Genomic DNA, 20114 nt, shown 5'->3' with positions numbered 1-20114 from the left:
AACAGAAAATTGATTTAAAAAGGCATTATTTTGAGCCTAAAAGTGGTGCAAAATAAGTGTTAGTAACAGCGAAAAGGAAGAACATCACTCGGAGTTTTGTCATCTTTTTACTTTTTCAGGAAGAAGTCAATATTCAGCTAGATGCCCTGCTTTCAAGACAATGTCACTTGGAAGCAAAACTCAGGAGTGTGACTAAGGCTCTCCCTAACCTTAAAGTCGTTCATTCAGATGCAACAAACCTATGTGATATGATTTCATACACATCAAGTATTGCCGAAAATGTCAGCGCCAAAGTGAGAAAGTTAGATCTTGCCCGAGTAAGTTTTAGAGCCTTTTATTTAGCCACAGTGGCGTGTAATGCACAATGCATGTAAACTGTATATTGATATTGAGAAACTTACACCCATTATGTTTTGCTATTGGTGAGATGGACAAAACGATGAAGAGGATGGTGTTTCAATTTCCCTAGGAGGCCATTAATATTACTTTCAATCAGAGTAATTATATAAGCAAAAATTGATAGCATTAGGAGGTTGCTATATATCACTACGTAGTTTTTCATTCATATACGCAGCCATCTGCCTAGCCTTGTGTAGATACAGAGGCACTATGCAACAGCTCTGTAACTGACTGCACAGCCATGTATCCAGTTCTTTGAACATTTTTCATGGTTAATTGCAATTGCCTAAAAGTACGTTTAAAAGTCACCATAATTCTTATTTTTGCAAAAAAATATAATTATACAGTATTTCATTGGAATAGCTACTGGATTATTCTGAATATGTACTGCCACCCAAAGGGATTTATCCTGTCAAGACCTTGGGTGTTTTATAACTTGCTGTCATTTGCCCAATGAGAAATTCAGCAGATCAACTGTGGGCCTACCAGGGACATCCAGACCGCAAATAGGGCTTGTGTAGACAAATAGTGCCAAGAGGGAAAGTAAACTTGTGATATTTTTTGTAATTATTTACTCCCTGTTCACTTGTGAATAATGACAAAAATTTATGGTGGCTGCATGTTCATAAAAATTATGTCAATCAACCATGTAAACATGAACCATGATATTGTGTGTAAATTCATAATCTTCCTTAAGATAAGGTATGCTGAAGATGCAAATAGCTGTACAATATAGCAGCTAGTGTATTCAGAAAGTTTAATTGTGATAGGTGGTGATAGAGCTCATAAATTTTAAAGACCTGTGCAAATGTCCACATTGGTGGGAGCCTGCCAACTCCTTTCCCTCTACCACCATTAGGTGTCTCCTGAAGTTGTAATCGGTAATAAAATCACGGTCCTTAGCTTTTAGATGGGTTTTTGCAATGTCATCCCTTGTGGTTTGGGTCCTCTGGCCAGTGGCCAAGTGCCCCCGGAAGAGCATCTTTTCACCAGAGTGCCCAGTTTTGATTCCTGGGGACTATGGATGCTCCCAGCTACAACCAATTTGTCATTTTTCAAATGGCAGAGATTCTTCTTGGGAAACCACATAAGGTGGTATAGGAAATAAGGAACTGGCTCCCCTTAAAAAAAACCATAAACACAGTAATCAATCCTTAGGTCAGTTTGGAAGGTGAAAGAATTCACCCAGTACTAAGACTGATGGTGAGTGAAGTTCACACATGGGGGTAGGGGGGCCAGTTTCTTTCCCTGTGGTTATGTTTACGCAGGAAGATCTGGTACCCAAAAATAAATATAGCTTGGATGGAGCTGCAGGTACCTAGAGAGGATAGCCTGGGAATCAAGCCCGGGCCCTCCGGTCAGTAGTCCAACGCTCAACCCCTGGACTACGGTGACCCACTTGTTCCCCTTATTAGTAGTAATTTGATCTGTTGATTTCGCTTGCCTTGAAGGTTAATATGAGATTAGCCGTACCCTTCACCTATCCAAATCGGCGATTTGGTGGATTACTGTGGTGCTCCCTGACCATATTAAGTGCCATATTATTTTCCATATTTTCTGCCCCAATTTCAATCATTGTTAAAATGCATTTTTTTTTTTTTTTAAGCTTTTGCACATCTTAGAAATTCATCCTCAGGAAGTGCTAGGTTAACATGATCACTTGGCATGTTTTGAGCTCCTAGCTTTTCTATCCCTAAGTTGTACACTTCATGTATACTGTTTCTGCCACCCTCTCCTCTTCCTATGATGCTCTCATAAAGCTGTCTTAGCTTGGAATATTTCCGAATGCAAGCTGAGGCCATTTAATAGAACTAGCCTTTCTTGTACTGATCTCACCCACACTTTATGCATTAAAAATACACTACCTTGTAATATTTTCCTCTTTTCAAACCGTCCGTTATATCTTATTAATGATTCTTAAGGATGAAAAAATTTTTCTATGGAATAAATTGTGCAGTAACAACTTACCTTCCTATTATGTATTTGAATGATGCTGCTAGACTGATGAAAAAGTCAGCTATGAATGCCTGCCTTAAAATGTTGAATTGTCAGTTGTTGAAATTATGCCGTAGAATTATGGTGTTTTAACTTTACTTTGGTATAAATAAATTTTTCTTGGCCCCTCGTGACATATTGCTTGTCTCTTCAGGGCCGTGTTTCTGAATGTCAGAGGCGTGTCCTTGATGTCTTAGATGTGCAGTTGTGCTCCGAAGGAGTAAGCGCTGCCCTGAGAACTGAAGACTATGAGAAGGCAGCTGCCCATGTCCACCGATACCTCTCAATGGACCAATGTCTTCTGTGGCAAACAGCAGAAGATGTAGCTCAGGGTAATGACCCAACTGCCTTTCTCCATGGAATAATCTAAACCACATAATAATAATACTTGATTCATTTTGAAAACTGGTACAACCATATTGAATGTCGTCAATATAAATATTATTTAACATATAAACATAAGTTCTTAAATGCAATGAAGGTTATCACTAAAGAAGTCATCCAATGAGTAAAGTGGGTGAGCAAGTAACCAGGTATATACCCTCTTCTTGAAACTTTGGATACTGTCTGATTTCAACTGAGTAGGCAGATAGTTATACAGTTGAATGTTCATATTGTGAAATGTGTTTTAAGTTGATGATAATCTGCAATAAGTAGTATTTAGTTTTGATTTACCTCTTGTGGAGTAGTTATGGATATTAGATCTTAAATGGTAAGTTTCTAGATTAACTTTCACATGAATAAGTGCCCTAAAGATTTATAAACTAAATACAGTAATGATTCCGTACCTAATAAAAAAAGGTTTGCGGGAATCATGTGGTGGTATATTAGCAAGAGAGCGAATAGCTCTCTTTAGTAGTGGCAAAATTTGTTTAACATGTGGGGAATGACCCCATAACTTAAAACTATAATGCAAATGACATTGAAATCATGTTGAATGCTGATACTATTCTGTGAAACTTTGAGGCTGGTGGGAAAAGTATCCAACTGAATTTTCTAGCATGCAGTAGTTGCGCTAGGGCAAGTAAGTTGTCTCCCTCCTCTGTAAACAGTGGAAAGAGACAGCTTAATGAACATGCTTGAATATTATCCAAGCCATTGATTTTGTTGGGTTGTCAAGTTATCACGGTGTTCAGAAATTCTGGATCAGTGTTGGCAGTCTCCTGCCAGTCACGGTGTGCCGAAGATGAGAGTCACGGGTGTACAGGTGGTGTATGTACAGGTGCGTATGTACAGGTACGACCCAACAGAATCAACTTGCTCCATCATCTCGAGAGAAAGTGATGAACATGTACGCATAACATAAGACCCTCACCCAGGGTTACCAGCTGGCAGTGACTGCCTTACTCGGAGGCGAAGGAGAAGTCACTGCATGTGTATCAAGCTGACCACAGCCCTCCACTGAGCACAGTAGCGCCACCCTAGCATCAATATTGTGCATGATAAAAGTAAAGATCGGTTCCTTTTTTGACAGGCCTCACAGGTTTATTGTAATGAGAAATTTCTCTTAGGGCAATCTAGAAGTATTGATGAATTTGTGAAATGCCTTGAATGAGATGATCTCATGGAGGCATCAGGCACACAAAGCCTGCGGGATCAAGATGGTGCGGTGGCTATCGTACTGGCTTCCCACCCAGAGGACCCGGGTTCAAATCCCGGCGGTGTTGAATATTTTTCAGAGGTATCTCGATCCCTACTCGAGGTGCTTTGTGGAGGGCACTTGTGAGTGAGTACACCGTCCGTCGGATGGGACATTAAGCTGCGGACCCCTTGGTGCCTTTCGTTAAGAGTAGGCTAATGCCGACACCGGGTTTCCTTTCCACCCTTCATCCTTGCCTGTCCATCCCTAATGTTGCAAATGACCTCGGCTGTTGGTCTCCTCCCGTAAATACTACTACTGCTAGCAGAATAAATTGTCTATATTGGGTTTGCTATGAAACAAACCTACCTTTTGTGGGCATGCTGCTCTGATCATGTGGATTTTATGAAACTATTGGATGTCTGCCTCTTGAATTAGGTCCATGAATTTCATAATTATTACCTTCAAACTTGTTTGCATATTTTTGTTTTTCTGATTATTTTAAAATCACTGAGTGTAATTTTAATTACTCTTTTTCTTCATTTATTATTGTAAAACTCACATTTTAGTTTTACAAAGCTGTAGACAGATGAATATCATGCTTTAAAAACGAATTTATGTGCAAAATATCCATGCATTATGTTGAAACTATAGCTTTCATGACAAATATTAGATTGTTTGCAATGAATTTTCCTTCTTACTTCCTGACAGAGATGCAACCTTCCTGAGTAGCACAACATTTCAGCTTTCCTCTGTAAACTTTCTACATCCTCAAAATATGTCTTCCACCACACTTCTTTTGCTCTATTTTTTACCTATCTCAGTTTTTTATTTTGCTCTTTGTACTTCGTTCTACCTCTGTATTTACAGTCTTCCATTTCCTTCTCTCATCCATCTTTCTAATCATCTCATTTATGATCCATGGTTTCCTCGTCCTTTTCCTGTTAACAGTTGCTAGAGTTTCTTTTGCTTTTGCTTGCTTTTAATATTTCTTTTCTGATACATTCTCATTTTTCCTTGATAGAACTGAGCTCCTCTCCCTCATTCATGATTTTCTCTACATCATGCTGTTACCCCTTCCTTTTCAATCCAATTAATGCTTCTACATTCTATTTCCTGACCCCCTCCCTGCCTTATCTTTTTGAACTAAATATTACGCTTTGTTACTACTAAATTGCTATCAAAGCCTGCATCTGCTCCTGGGAAACTGTGCCAATTGATCACACTGTTCCTAAATCTGTGCTTAACCATTATATAATCTAACTAATACCTTTCTGAGTCGCCTTGCATTTTTCATGTATACCTATGCCTTTTGTGGTGTCTAAACCAAGCATTGGTGATGACTAAACTGTCTCCTACAGAATTCAATTGCTTATCCCTGTGGTCATTCCTTGTCCTTAAACTGTAGTACCACGTCTCATCATCATCTCTACCTTTGTCTACTGTCGCATTCCCATCCCCCATCACTATCAAATTTTTTCCTGCAGGATCACACCCTATTATATCCTCTATCTGATCAATGGGGTATAGACTTCTCCACATGATTGCTTGGTGGCATATACATGAACAATAACCAAGTTCATCAGTTCCAGTTCTACTTCGACTAGTAAACTATGTTTACTATGCTTCTTCCTACATTTTTATTCAATATTATTGCCATCCCATGCTGGCTACCTTTCATTCCGCTGTATATTACTCTATAACTACCTCCAGTAATCCCTGCTGTCCTTCTATCTAACCTTGCATGCACCTTAAAACAATCCATTTATCCTCTCTCCATTTCTCATTTTATATTTTCTTATCTTCCTGCCCTCAACATTAGCCTAACATTCCATGTTTCTGTTCCAACTAATTCTGTTGTCTTCTGTCCTGCTACCGTCGGTTTCGTTTTGCAAGGATTTTGTGAGATGATGATCTTGGAAACCTTGTCTCCCCAACTGCTGGGTACAACACACAGATGATTTGGCCAAGTTCTGCAGTTGCCAGGACTACTTTTGCCCATGGTGTACATCATAAAAATCTTGGAATGAATATTTGAGGTGGTTTCCTGTTGCCTTCCATAAAGTTGGATGTCCGGCTGTGTTTTGTTGAGAGAGGAAAGGGAATTGTTGCTGTATCATTCAGTAGCTTGTGTCCATCAAAAACCTACCTTAACCAGTATTTACTGATAATAATAAATAGGTAAAGTCCAGTTTCTGGGCTGGTGTCTTGCACTTATTTACCGAACTTAAAATATATTTATGGACTTAAATGCAGCCATGAAAAATTAAAACCTTTGAATTGAATTGTTTTTAACCCTTGAGAAATCATGGATATTCCAGGATATGGGAGTGCACATCTCATTTCTTCTCCTTTTACTCATTATCTGCTCCTGTTGGGGCTGCAGGGACATCACTATGGGATTCATTGAGGGTACTCCAAGATGCCTGCTCCAAGCTCCGTGAGGTGATTGTCATTAGATTTGAGGAGGCAGTGGCATCAGAGGATGTGGCCTCAGCGGAGCGCTTCTTCAAACTCTTCCCATTGCTTGGGATGCAGGATGAAGGCCTGAGACGCTTCTCCGTCTATCTGTGCTCGAAGGTGAGTCCCTATGTTAATAGAAATCAAGTACCACCATTTGAAACGTCAATCCATTCAAAATTCATCTCTGAGCTAAATGTGTTAATATACAGTGGGACGTTATTAAATTGCAATTCAATGCATCAAAAGCATGCCCAGGCCCAGAATAAATGAACTTAAAATTCTTGTAACTCTCTTCTTATGCCGGTCTAATCTCTTTGTCAATTGCTATGTACATTAAAAGACGAGGCAAAGTGAACTGGGAGGTTTGTTATGTATTTATTTAAATTTCTTAAGAAAGAAGAATTTGTTAATGAGAGTTATTATTGGTAGTCTACCATTTAAGGTAGATTTTGGATGGATGCAGAGTGTTCGTCACTAAATTTCCCAGCTCTGTCCAAAAAGACGCAACTTGGCACCCCACCATGTATTAAACTGAGCATTATAGACTGAACTACAATTTTTGTAATAACTGTACTACAGTCAGTAATAACAAAGCAAATGCTTAACAGCAGTAGTGAATTGACAAACAGTGGAGTTTGCTATCTAACCCATACAAATCCCAACCTTACCCTTAAGGAACATGTGTGCGAAATAAATGAGTGGTTTGCATGCCATGGGACATGTGATCAACTTTGAATTTCATCGTGAATGTATTTTAGATTTAGTCTTTTAAAAATAATGAAAAGTACAAAAAGGAGGAGGCTATATTGTTTTGGTTGGGGACAGAGTGTTCGTCACTAAATTTCCCAGCTCTGTCCAAAAAGACGCAACTTGGCACCCCACCATGTATTAAACTGAGCATTATAGACTGAACTACAATTTTTGTAATAACTGTACTACAGTCAGTAATAACAAAGCAAATGCTTAACAGCAGTAGTGAATTGACAAACAGTGGAGTTTGCTATCTAACCCATACAAATCCCAACCTTACCCTTAAGGAACATGTGTGCGAAATAAATGAGTGGTTTGCATGCCATGGGACATGTGATCAACTTTGAATTTCATCGTGAATGTATTTTAGATTTAGTCTTTTAAAAATAATGAAAAGTACAAAAAGGAGGAGGCTATATTGTTTTGGTTGGGGACTGCTCTTAGCTTCAAATGACATTTTTAATCGACCTGGATCAAAGAGATGAGGTTATTCTAAATTGTACAAGTATTAAGGAAACAGTAACTACGGCCTTATGAATATTATGGGAAGAGTCAACTCCAGCCGTACTCTCATAAATGGGCAAAGGATGGGTAAGGGAACTCTTGCACTGGCTTATTGGGTGGATTAAATGTCCTCTTGAGTAAGGTTTTGGGCGCATCACCCCTAATTTCAATCCAATTATTTTACAATTTGATGAATTTCTTTCCTTTATTTAATTAAGGTCAGTGCTGTGGGAATTCCTCCGTTAACCTTCGGTGTGAATGTGATTTGGATTACTGGGGATCACTTTGTAGCTAGTGTACTTATGCCTTTTTTCATGATGCAATTTCTTATTTTACTGTAGCATGATGAAGGATTTTAATAGGTTGAACTTCTATTTTTTGTATTAGATTGTAGAGCAAATGGTTTTAACATACAAGTTTCTGGTGAGGAGAGAAAACAATATCCTTATTGGGTTTATGGTTTGGTTCCAGGAAATTAATCCATATTAAACCTAAATGCATGATTTCAGTCAGTATGAAGCTGGATTATTGTACATATGTCCTTGTTATTTTGAATAGTTAAACCTGAGGGTGTTGTCAAGTCAAGGAGTGGTGGATTATGAATTCAGAAGTGTGGTGGTAAGCTAAACAATTTGTGCAGGAAATTATGGGTTATTTATGAACTACCTAACTTTCTGGATATCGTATAAACTCCTAATCAAAAAGGAAGAGAGCAAGTTGTGGTGTGTGGGGAAGTTGCTGGAGGACCACTCTGCCTGGATGGTGGAGAGGGCCTTGATTAGAGCCATTGTTCCTTTACAGTTGAAGGAGACGGGCGAGAAGAACTTGAAAGCAGTATCAAGTCGATCCTGGGCCTCGGCCGGCGTTGACAAGAGAGCTAGTGTGGCTTTTGCCGATGCCCTGACGCTGCTCTTTGAGGGGATTGCTCGGCTCATAGAAATCCACCAGCCACTCGTGGAGACCTATTATGGTGAGATGAGACTCTCTCCCGGCTTGGCCCAAACTCTTGCTTGATTCACTGAGGAAGAGGTGTGGGGCTATGCCAGTGATTGTTTTGCTTTGGGTGTCTAAAGATTTTCCAGAAAGAGAAAGGCAATGGTTAACATTAAAATTGGAGGGCAAAAACTATAGCAGGTAGAACAGTTTATGTATCTTGAAAGTGTTTTTGGCCAAAATTGTCAAAGTATATGGGACATAAGAAGAAGAATTGCACTAGGCAAAGAGGATTTCACAAGGAGGAGGGAGTTAATGACAGGGACGTTGAGTAAGGATGTTAAGATAAGACTTGTAAAAACTTTGACATGGGGTGTAGTGATGTATGGTGCAGAAATGTGGTCACTGAAGCAGGATGATAGGCGTAGATTGGTTGCTTTTGAAATATGGTTGTGGAGAAGGATGGAAGAGGTGAAATGGACCGAGAAGAAAGCAATTGAGGATGTACTTGGTATGCTGGACGAAGAGAGGGGTTTGTTGGGAGAAATCATAAGGAGGCAGGAAAAATGGATTAAGGGGGTATTGACCGGCAGTGGGATGTTGAAGACCGTAATAGAGGGGAGAATGTTAGGCAAATGAGGAAAGGGCAGGAACAGGATAGGGATGTTGGATGGGATGAAGGAAGTACTCAAGAGATGAAGAGGGACCTGATGTAGAGTGGGTTGCTGGATTTTTACTGTTTTGTTGGGAGAAACAAAATAATTATTTGGTAGTTGTGTCCTTCAAAAACCTACCTTAACCGGTAGATTACCTAATAATATTATATGCTAACACTAGAAAAAATATATATACTATCATGTTTACAATACTAATTGTCATTTAGGGCCTGGCCGAATGCTGGCAGTGATTAAGCACCTACAGGAGGAATGTGATCGCCAAAGCTACCAGCTTTTCCTTGAGTTTAACCGACAGCGGAACATGTCGCAGTGGCTCAAGACAGTGCGGGATGCCCTGAGGATCGCGTCCACTGCCCCCTCCTCACTGACCAGCTCAGCGTCAACCTCTTCCCTCACTAGGAGAGTTGAGGTATGTACCAAAGAAAGGATCCGAGTCCACTTTTTGATTTCCATTGAGTGAACATTTAGTTCTCCACATTTTCTTTCATTCCATGTTCTGCATTTCCAGCACTCATTCAGTCAGCAAATTTTACTCTCTGTTTAATGACTACTGGGACATATATTGCTTTCCTTTTCTGCTTATTTTCAGGTTAATGTAGTCACTTTTATTTGTTGTTGTGGCAAAAAATAGAGATCATAAGGATGAATGTGATGTAAGTCTTTTCAACTTGAAGCTGCTCTTTGAAGATCTGGAGGAATTTTAGTTTAAAATGAATCCTCCCCTCCCTCTCTCTCCTCCAATCCATCCCTCCCTCTCTTCCAACCAAAGAATTAGGGATACAAAAGGACATGAGGGTTTTATATCAGGTCAGTACATAACTGTGGACGAAACATGGATACAATTTACATTAGATGCAGCAGTCGAAACAGAAGGTTTCTAAAAGCGATCCAGAGACGGCAAAGATGGTGAAATTGGCCGATAGGGTGATGGCCACGGTATTTTGGGATGCACACGAATCATGTACATTCATTACTTGCAAAAAGGACCGGCAGTAAATGGAGAAAGTATCATGCATCATTGTTGCACCAGTTGAGCAAATAAATCAAGGAAAAAAGTCCTAAAAGGCAATACTGGGGTATTATCAAGAAACCTATACTACATTACACATTAACAATGCACATAATGTAAATTAAATTAAAATTTTACCCTATAAAATATGTGGATAAAACCGAATGATGACTTAATTTAGCAGCCCTCTTAGAAGGTTGAAAGTGTACAAAGGTAATTTTGAAGGTCCTGTGCATTTGAATTATCTCAAATATAGCAAGTATACTTATGATTCAATTCTTTTTTAACTTATTAGTTGTTTAGAAAAAAATTTCCTAATAATTGATGTAGTTATTTAGATATAGACATTGAAAATGGTTGATAAATAATTACATGAGCTGTTCCTAATGTCCTAGTCTGGGCAGTTGTTGTGTTTCATCCAGACTGCTCTGGAAGCATAAGTCTTTTGAGGCAGAAGGATATTAAATAAATTATGGAGAATTCATTGCAATAATTAGACTCGTGATGATTTCAAATTCTTTTCCAATTTATGTTCTTCATATGCCATATAAGTAATTTTCGAATTTCTGTAATTATAAATTCCAAGAAACTATGGGAGATGCTGGGACAGTAACTTTTAATGAAGTCATCCACTAAATGTGCAATACAATGCAACAATTTCAGTATGTAAAAATCATTTGCCTTGATTGGAATTTTTATACTCGAAAATTGTTGCATTGTAATGCACATTTAACGGATCTTTCCATTGAAGAAGTTAGTCGTGGGATCTCCCACAGTTTCTTGGAATTTGTCAAAGGTAAAACACGATAGTGTTTAAAACATTAGATTTAACCCCATTTACTACGGTGCATCATGCATGACTATGAATGCCTGTGTCATTGTATGTATGGTATTTTGTCACAACATCTTGTTTGAAGCCCCCAAAATTTCGGAATGTGAGATGACACCTCGATAGCAATTCGCTGGACATGGAGGGATACCGGTCAAGGCAAATGATATTTACAAGCTGAAATTGTTTCATCTGTAATTATAGCCAGCATGTCCTTAAATTATCTTTATTATTCCCTGTTTTACCTTTATTCAAAAATCCTGTCCCATTCTTACTGTTCTTTAAGGTAAATTGCCTTATGATTAGCTCTTAATAAAAATTCATTACTCTGGCACACATCCTTTGGTCATTGTTTTATTGTGTCACCCATTGGATTAAAGTGCTTTCTAGTTAAAAAAATTTTGCTTAGCCAGTTGTAAAATGCAATTTTGAATTTTCCCCGTGCCCATTTTGTGTATTACATTAAAATGTCATGTCTTTATCCTTTAAATTGAATATTGACAAAGGATCAATGGCTATCCATGATCATTGTGCCATGCTCTGTTTATGTGTTGATTGTGGGATTAGGTTTTGTGGGCCCTTGTTTTGGATTCTGCTTGACCTTCACGTACAATGCACATTTTGGTACATCCTAACCCCTGCGCTTCCCTCTTTGTCCCCCAAGGGCGATGGTGGGTTGGGGTCTTCTGTACCGCAGCAGTCCAGACCAGACCCGAGGGAACTGGACGTGCTGCTGGGGGAGATGGCAATCATGCACGCCAGGGCCGGCCTCTACATTCGATTCATACGCAGGAGAGTCATGGTGAGTGCTCCCTCCCCAATCAAATCCCTCTTTCACTTTTTCATCACCAACGAATTGCAACCTATTCAAGTAGACAAAGCAGCAAACAAAGAGTGATAGAAAAAATGGGCCACCATGTACAAGGGTAGTTTGAAAGGTTCTCGGAATCACCACCAGATTTCAACACTAGTGCAACGAGTTTCCTCACATAGTAATAGGGAATCCTTCATGAGTAGACACGTAATGAGATGCAGACCTCTTCCCAGAGCTCAGAGCAGAGATCTCTGTTGTTGTTCCCATGTAGTGATTTGTGAAGTTGGAGAAAATTGAGATTGAAGCAGTGATTAAATACTTTGTAAAGAAAGATATGAAAGCATAGGAAATTGAACCTCGAGATCCTGTCTCTCTATGCCGACGATACGGCCCTCCTGTGCTGCTCCTGGCAGAAGGTGACCGCGGTGCGAAGACTGCAGAGCGCTGTGGCGAAGGCGATCATCTTCCATCCGGGAAATGGTCGGCCGCCAGGAGTGAACCTAACTGTGAATGGAGTCGCCTTACCGTGGGAATCCGAAGTTACCTACCTCGGAGTGCTGATGGACCGGAAACTCCTTTGGAACACCCAAGCGCTTCGTGTACGCAGAAAGGCATTCGCGGCGCTTAGTCGGCTCCGGCCGATTATCCGCCCACCGGTCCTGAGTATCGACACAAAGCGTAGACTGTACCAAGCGTGCGTGCTGCCTGTCATCACGTACGCTGCTCCGGTATGGTCAGGAGTGTCGCGAACGAGTCTCGCTCAAATTCAGGTGGTGCAGAATTCTGCTCTTTGTGACATCATGGCACGCGGTCGTTACGTCCGCGTTTCCGAGATGCACGAGGACGGAAAGCTGGAAACCCTGGACGTCCTTCTGCCTAGAATATCTGGAAAATTCTTCAGAAAAGCGGCAGAAGCGGAAGTAAAAGTAATTCGCCGGGTTGGCGACATAAGTGTCTGGCCATGGGACCGCTACAAGCGCCCCATAGCATCCCAAGACGAGCAAGACACCCTTCCGGCAAAGAAGAAGCCAAGGCTGCTCTGAGCGGGAATAAATCAAACGACTGACAACGCAGAAGAATTCTTCCCGCCTTAGTAGCCTTGGAGGCTGGAAAGGTGCAGTGTAAGGGCTACGCAAGAGCCCTTGCAAGAAACTGCTCTAATGCTGACTTTCAGAATGCTCTGAGGGACTCTGCTCCTTCATGTTCAACTGTTGCCAAGTGGACAAATGATTTTAAGTTTGGTTGGGACAGCTTAAATGATGACCCATATAGTGGTTGGCCAAATTCTGCCACTACCCCAGAAATCATTTCAAAGTGCATAAAATGGTCATGGAGGATAGCCCACTGAAAGTGCAAGAAATTGCTGAAGTTGTAGGGATGTCATTTGAGCAGGAATATCACAATTTAACAGTGGAATTGAATATTAGAAAATTATCTGCTAGATGGGTGCCGTGACTCGATGCAGGATCACTAACTCATCATAATGGAATTTTCCAAACAATGTTTGACCCGTTTTAAGAGCAACCAACAAGATTTTCTGTGCTGCTTCATGACTGCAGCTCTTGGGTTCAATACTATACCTCAGAGGCAGAACAGCAGTCAAAGCAGTGGAAATGTGTTGATTCACCACCACCAAAGAAAGCAAAGGCAATGTAGTCAGCCGGAAAGGTGATGCATTCAGTTTTCTGGGGTGCAAAAGGGATTCTGCTGAGATTCTTTCCATTGGTCAAACAATTACTGGACTGTATTACGCTAACGTCCTGGACCAACTGCAGCAGAAGATACATGAGTAAAAGGCAACGGTTGGCAAGGAAGAAAGTCTTCTTTCATCAAGACAATGCACGCCCACATACATGTAATTGCCATGGCAAAAATATGTGATCTAAGATACGAATTGTTGCCACACCCACCTTATTTGCTTGATTTGGTTCCATCAGATTTCAATCTCTTCCCCAAGCTCAAAATTTTTCTCAGTGGACAGAGATTCTCTTTGAACAAAGAACTAACAGCCAAAGTAAGATGATATTTTGCAGGCCTGAAAGAATCTAATTTTTGAGATGAGATCAAGATATTGGAACATTGTTGGACCAAGTGCATTAGTGTGCAGGGAAAAGACAATGAAAATTGTAAAAGCTTCCCTGAGGTAAGTCATTTATTTCTATTCTGTTCCAAGAACTTTTCAAACTACCCTTGTAAATTCTAATTGAAGTTTTTGTAACATTTATTTGGTTTGAAATATTTGCCAAATAAAAGAATTATGTAATTCAGTCCAACATTTCAAATATTCACACACCGTCAATATTTGGCCTTGTTTATAAAGAGATGATGAGTGTAGCTACAACCTGAGCAATTTGGCTTCATCCCTTGAATGGAGCATCTATCTCCACTCCTGTCTGCGGCAGATTAGGAATTATGAGATGCAGCTCGGTTCAAGGAAATTGTTTCTCTTTCTTGCTCAGAGCCAAACTGGTACTTGTCTCATGTACTTGGTCAACATTGAGGGATCTGGGTTCGAATCCCAGTCAAGGCAAATGATTTTTACACTCTGAAATTGTTGCATTTAAATGCACATGAGCGGATAACTCCGTTAAAAGTTACTGTTGCGGCATCTCCCGCAGTTTCTTTGGAAATTTGTCAAGGTATAAACGGCATAATTGTATAAAGTTGGCTTTAACCTCATGGACAGTGGCACATCGCACATGACTACGAATGCCTGTGACATTGTATGTATGGTATGTCGTCACAACATCTTGTTCCTTTAAAAGGCCCAAAATTGCCGAGTTTAAGAGGACGCCTCGATAACTTAACTGGCTGAAGCCCTCGACCTGATATTGAGGGATCTGGGTTCGAATCTTAGTCAAGGCGAATGATTTTTACTCTGAAATTGTTGCATTGAAATACACATTAGCGGATGACTCCATTAAAAGTTACTGTGGCGGCAACTCCCGCAGTTTCTTGGGAAATAGCTACATGGGTTACCCGGAGGATGCAAGTGTAGCTCATATCTAGAGTGGTAAATGAACTGGGAATTCAGACCTATCTCAGGAAATTTAAATATTCTGCCGAAGTCAAGAAAATCTCAGGAAAATAAATAAAAATTCACATAAGCCAAGTATTTTGATGGGAAGGAACCATCCACCCTATGAAAATTGTGGTTTTTTAATTAGTCTCTGCTGTGGACTACATGCCATCAATATTATTTAGTGATGTCCAACACATTTGATGTCTACATTATTCTTAGTTCAAAGAATATGGCTAACACTGCTGAGTATTGTCATGTGGATGGCATTGTTTTGCTTCCTGCACCCTACATGCATGTATAATTCATTGGGTAGCAGTATGCTACTTGCTATTGTTGAGTACTCAAACAATCAATGAGTTTCATTTTTTTAATTCATCCAAGCATTTTTGTACTTTTTACCATTTTCCTATCTACATATGCCCAATGCTTTGCTTGTTACTTTGTGGAAGTTATCAGGTTATTGGGCATTGATAACGTATGCCAATTTACAGAACATAGTTTAATAATGTTTGAAGTATTAGAGGAATAGGCATCCTTTGTCAACCTTGGAGGTTAAATTTTATAAGGATCTTTGGCAAATCACTCTGTGTATGTCTGGAAAATTCGAGGTTACGTTTCGTGGGCAACATTATGGAAGAAGAAATTAGCCTAACTTTATCCTTGCTCCAGTATTCTTTATGTAAATTAAGATGGATAATGTCCCCTCCCCATTCCCATTTGTCATCTTGGAAATGATAGCCAGCATATGGGCTAAAAAAGACAAAGAGAGGGCTCGCCGTCATCAGTGTTCAAATTCTAGTAATGAATATAACTTGGTCGCTGCTATGACTGTAGGGGTGAATTTGATTGGCAGGAGTTCATGGTTGTTTCCAAGAATAAGTATATTACATTATGCTACTGTGAAAGTTATGTGAAGGATGAAGATTTTTTAGCATGAATCACATGATTTTTCACTCTAGTCTGTGTTGGCATTTACTCATCTCCTTGGGCTTGGGATGGACTGCAGTGTTATCCTCATCCAGAATTCCTATTTCACCAGATGTTGTTGGACTACTTCTCTTAGGCAATCCATATCTGCAATTAATTTCATTATTGAGGAACTCACTTGAAATAATATGCTCTCTAGAAGCCTCTTCATCAAACTATTAAGGTTGTATCCCTAGTAGAATTCTCTTAACCAGTATCTTTGTGGCTTTTTCTTGGACTGCCAGAGTGGTTAATTGGACTCTTATTTCACGTTTGGATTATTTAATTGCTACTTTCTTTTTGGAGTATGACACTTTTACATTTGTTCTATTTTCAGAACTTTGGTATGCTTAACATTTTACATTTTTCCTTCGGGTGAACCCTTTCATATTAACCTTTTAACAGGAGCACAGAAATCTTCATGATCAGGCTCCTCTAGCATTTTCACCTTTTCATGAAATGCAATTTCATTTCACATTCATTTTTCCAACTACTCTCATTGGGTATTTTCATTTAAATGCAGGAAGCTAAACCTTAATCCATTCAATGAAATGTTGGAACATTCAACCAAAACGCAACTCTCATGTGGCTGCTTGGCTAAGGACTCCCCAACTCTTTTGAGTGCTAGAATAGAGAGTACATGCAAAAATTTCTTGCAGACTCTGCTATCTGTTAGTCCAGAGGGTCCTTAACCAATTTTCGTTCATTGAGGAATGTATATTCATTCAACCGAAGATGCATTTTGTGAATTAGCTACATCTCAGGGCAAAATAGAAATAAACAAAAATAATCATCCTGTTCAAAAATATTCCCTTTGCTTGAATGCATTTTGGCATGCCAAAATTTATGCTATGGATAGGACTGTTGCTGGGTTTCAGAAAAGTAATAAGGTCTATTGTGGTGAGATGAAATCCCAGCTGTCACTCAATTTGTGAGAAAAAAATCTGTTGATATATTCCTGGACGGAATTGCATATTTTCTGCATTGTCTTTTTCTCATCGTCTTTTTAAACTCAAAAGGCATATCAATGCAGAGTTTGTGCCTCAGGGCAAGACAGTGAAGAGTAAGTTTAATGTGGAAGTCCTCAAAAGGCTGCAGAAAAGAGTGCAATTTGTCAGCAGGAAGGAGATCTTTACCAAATGGAGGCAGTACCACGGCAACAGCATGCCATCCCACACTGCCTTCCTCGTGAATTACTGAGTGTACCTGGCCAAGCACAAGATGGGCAACGCTGCCCCAGCCATCCTACACCCTTATTTGGCACTGCCAGACTTGTTAATATTTCCCAGAATAAAAAGGAGCTTGAAAGGCAACCATTTTGGAATGCTAGATAACGTTAAAGTGATCATGGCATGAGGTGTCTTGATGAGGTTCCCGTCAATGCCTTCCAGGAAACGTACTGTGGCTGGCAGAGGCACTGGCATCAATGGTATGTCAGTGCACAAGGTTGATATTTGGAAGAATTTTAGTCAATTATAATTTGATCTGGAATACATTTTTTTCCCAGGATTATTATTCTTATTTTTAGGATAGACAATCAATATAAGAGAGATAACCAAACAGTTGATTTGTCTAGTACACTAACCATTGGCCGCACATAAGCACAGTGGGCAGCACTCCAATTGACAAAGTAAACATGTATTGTAACATCTGAGTGAGGATATCAAAACTGAGGAAAATGTGGAAAAAACAGTGGAACTCAAGGAATTTAATTTTTCAGTTTCTGTCCCTTCCATGGTATTACCATGAGAGTGCACCAGTTATATAATATGGTGCATCACTTTCAATAACTTGGTGATGCAATACTTACATATGACATGACATATGCATTTACATTACCATTATATTTCAATTATCAAAGTAACTCGAGATTCAGCTCAGATTTACAAAAGTAGAGTGTCAAAATTTTCAAATCATCATGTAAAATAATGAGTGCCTTGTGTCAAAGCTTTATACTTGATAATCCTCCGTTCTGCTAATCACCTCATACGACATTCGCCATGGAAGAAACCCTTCTTCTCTCTTGTCCACATGTTTCTGCCCATATTTTGTGTTTAGGAGATATGATCTTTATATCAGAAGTAATATACAGTCCGCCTACCTTCCATCATTTGCAATGTTCACTGACTTAGCCTACGACACCAGCACAGCTCTTACTTCAGGAATAGATCAATTATTGTGTTTTGCATTCTCTATCCTCTGTTTCTCCCCCTTATTCTCGAAAATCACAAAACTAATAGTGTTAATTTAAAAAAATCACATATTCAGCACAAGATATGGACAACTTCAAGAGAAAAAAATTATGTTTATGTATGAGTAGATATAGAATGCGGTTCCCAAGACACCTTGTATTGATAACCCTGCCACCTGGTGGTAAAAAAGTGGTGAAAACTGAAAAAACATATGAATGTCGAAACAAAAGAGGCACACAATGCCAGGAGTGGCGGTGGCAGATATGGGGAGCAACTTAAGAAGCACGCAATGCGTGAAGGGGCATGCTGGTGGTAAAAAGCGTAACTAAAACAAATGAATGCTGGAACAAAAGAGGCATGCAATGTGGTGAACAAATGAAACATGCAATGCAGGAAGTGGTGGCGGGAAAATAGTGGCGCATGGTGGATGGCACACGGGGAGTGACAAAAGAAGCATGCAGGCAAACAATTGAAACATGCAATGCGGGGAGTAACAAAAGAAGTACACAATGCGTGAAGTCGCGGGGCCGGGTGGGGTGGGGCTCATCTTGATAAGAGGATGGCTTTTAGAAAATCCAAGATGGTGTGTTTCAGGAATGGCTTTTCCTTTCTCTTGTAACAGGATGGCATGAAAAGCGTGCACATGTCTGTGTCAACCTAACGTCACAATTTTTTGCGCAAAATTTCAGAGGCATATAAATGAAAGAAATGTCATTAAATTTCAAAATCTGTTTATTCATTTCAGTACGCATGAGGTCCATCATTAAATAAAAATTGAAGAAGTCTATTGCGTAAAAGCTCTCTAGGGACTTTGTTGATGGATATTAATTCTTTTAAAACTTGTGAAAGTCACTCAGGGAACAAGGAAATCCACTCAATAGCCTTTGCTGGTGATGAACTCCTTACAATTCGGGCGGCTCACAACTTCAGGCCAACTGCAATGATGAGAATGTTGAATAAAGATGCACTCGTTGCAGATAATCTGCACACAAAGTTCGCGGGGACACCAAATGTCACTACCTTTCCTTATGCTCAATTCCTTATGCTCTAGGAACAGAGCTTTGATGGCCTTATTCTTCCAAGAGTATCTCTTTCCAATTTCACGGGAATTAAGAATGGAAACAGTAGTCTGGAAGTCTCCATAACACAGGACAGTGAGGAGTAAACTAAGCTCTTTATCTTCCTTTTGATTCCCACTATTTAATGGCTGGCACTTTTCTTAACCAGATATTACCATTCAGCTGTGGAGAGCATGGTTCTCACACATAGCTCGGGTGCTTATTTTCAACCAGATGTTACCATTCAGCTGTGTTAAGCATTTGCATACCATATGACGCACCTTCGTAGGAACAGTGTGTGCGCCCACATGTGGACAACTGGTGCTAATTTGCTTACCATATGGTGTGCTCTGTCAGATGTTATCTGAGAGCACAATGGACATATAAAGCATCCCTGTTGCTCCTTTGCCATCACACACACTTGTTCTGAGATGTATCCAACGGAGCAACCACTATACTCCTGCGTGAGGTATGCCACATAGTGCACAGTAGATTCCAAAAGAAAAAGTACAGAATGCCGTGCAAGAGTATCGAAGACATTGCATCGAATGTTTTCAAATGTTAAACGCACCTTTCACGTCAGTGTATCATACACAAGACTGAAAAATATTGCGATCTATCTGGAAATTACCTTTTGCCACGTGTGTTCCTGTCAAGTCCCCGTGGATTGGAGGCCTGCTCACGAATGCAAAAGATGTTCGAAAATTATTCCAAACAAGGCGTAGTATGCTGTAATGACTACATTACATTTTTGTGGACCTGTGGCATCTAAAGATATTGAATCATTTTCCACCACCGAGTCAACTGAAGAAGAAGATGTGGAGAAAGACAACGCCACCAACATTGGAAATGAGAGCAGGACTTTAAGTGATTTCAAGATCAATATTTAAAGATTTTTTAATAAAGAAAGTAATTAAGAAATTG

The 20114-nt window shown here is 39.8% G+C and overlaps 1 protein-coding gene across 1 annotated transcript in view; it reads left to right on the top strand.

Annotated features, from left to right (window-relative positions):
• Cog4 (conserved oligomeric Golgi complex subunit 4) overlaps nt 1–20114 on the top strand; it is a 42169-nt gene that overhangs the window by 191 nt on the left and 21864 nt on the right. The window contains exons 2-7 of the mRNA XM_071592415.1: nt 120–317; nt 2549–2726; nt 6360–6553; nt 8492–8660; nt 9507–9709; nt 11803–11940. Of these exons, the coding sequence (XP_071448516.1) occupies nt 120–317; nt 2549–2726; nt 6360–6553; nt 8492–8660; nt 9507–9709; nt 11803–11940 (1080 nt within the window). The remainder of the gene's footprint in view (nt 1–119; nt 318–2548; nt 2727–6359; nt 6554–8491; nt 8661–9506; nt 9710–11802; nt 11941–20114) is intronic.

The sequence above is a fragment of the Hetaerina americana genome, unplaced genomic scaffold (genome assembly GCF_022747635.1).
Source record: "Hetaerina americana unplaced genomic scaffold, ioHetAmer1.1.p SCAF_5, whole genome shotgun sequence".
Classification (NCBI taxonomy): domain Eukaryota; kingdom Metazoa; phylum Arthropoda; class Insecta; order Odonata; family Calopterygidae; genus Hetaerina; species Hetaerina americana.
Note: the sequence above shows the minus strand (reverse complement) of the source record. Positions and strands in the feature narration are given on the sequence as shown.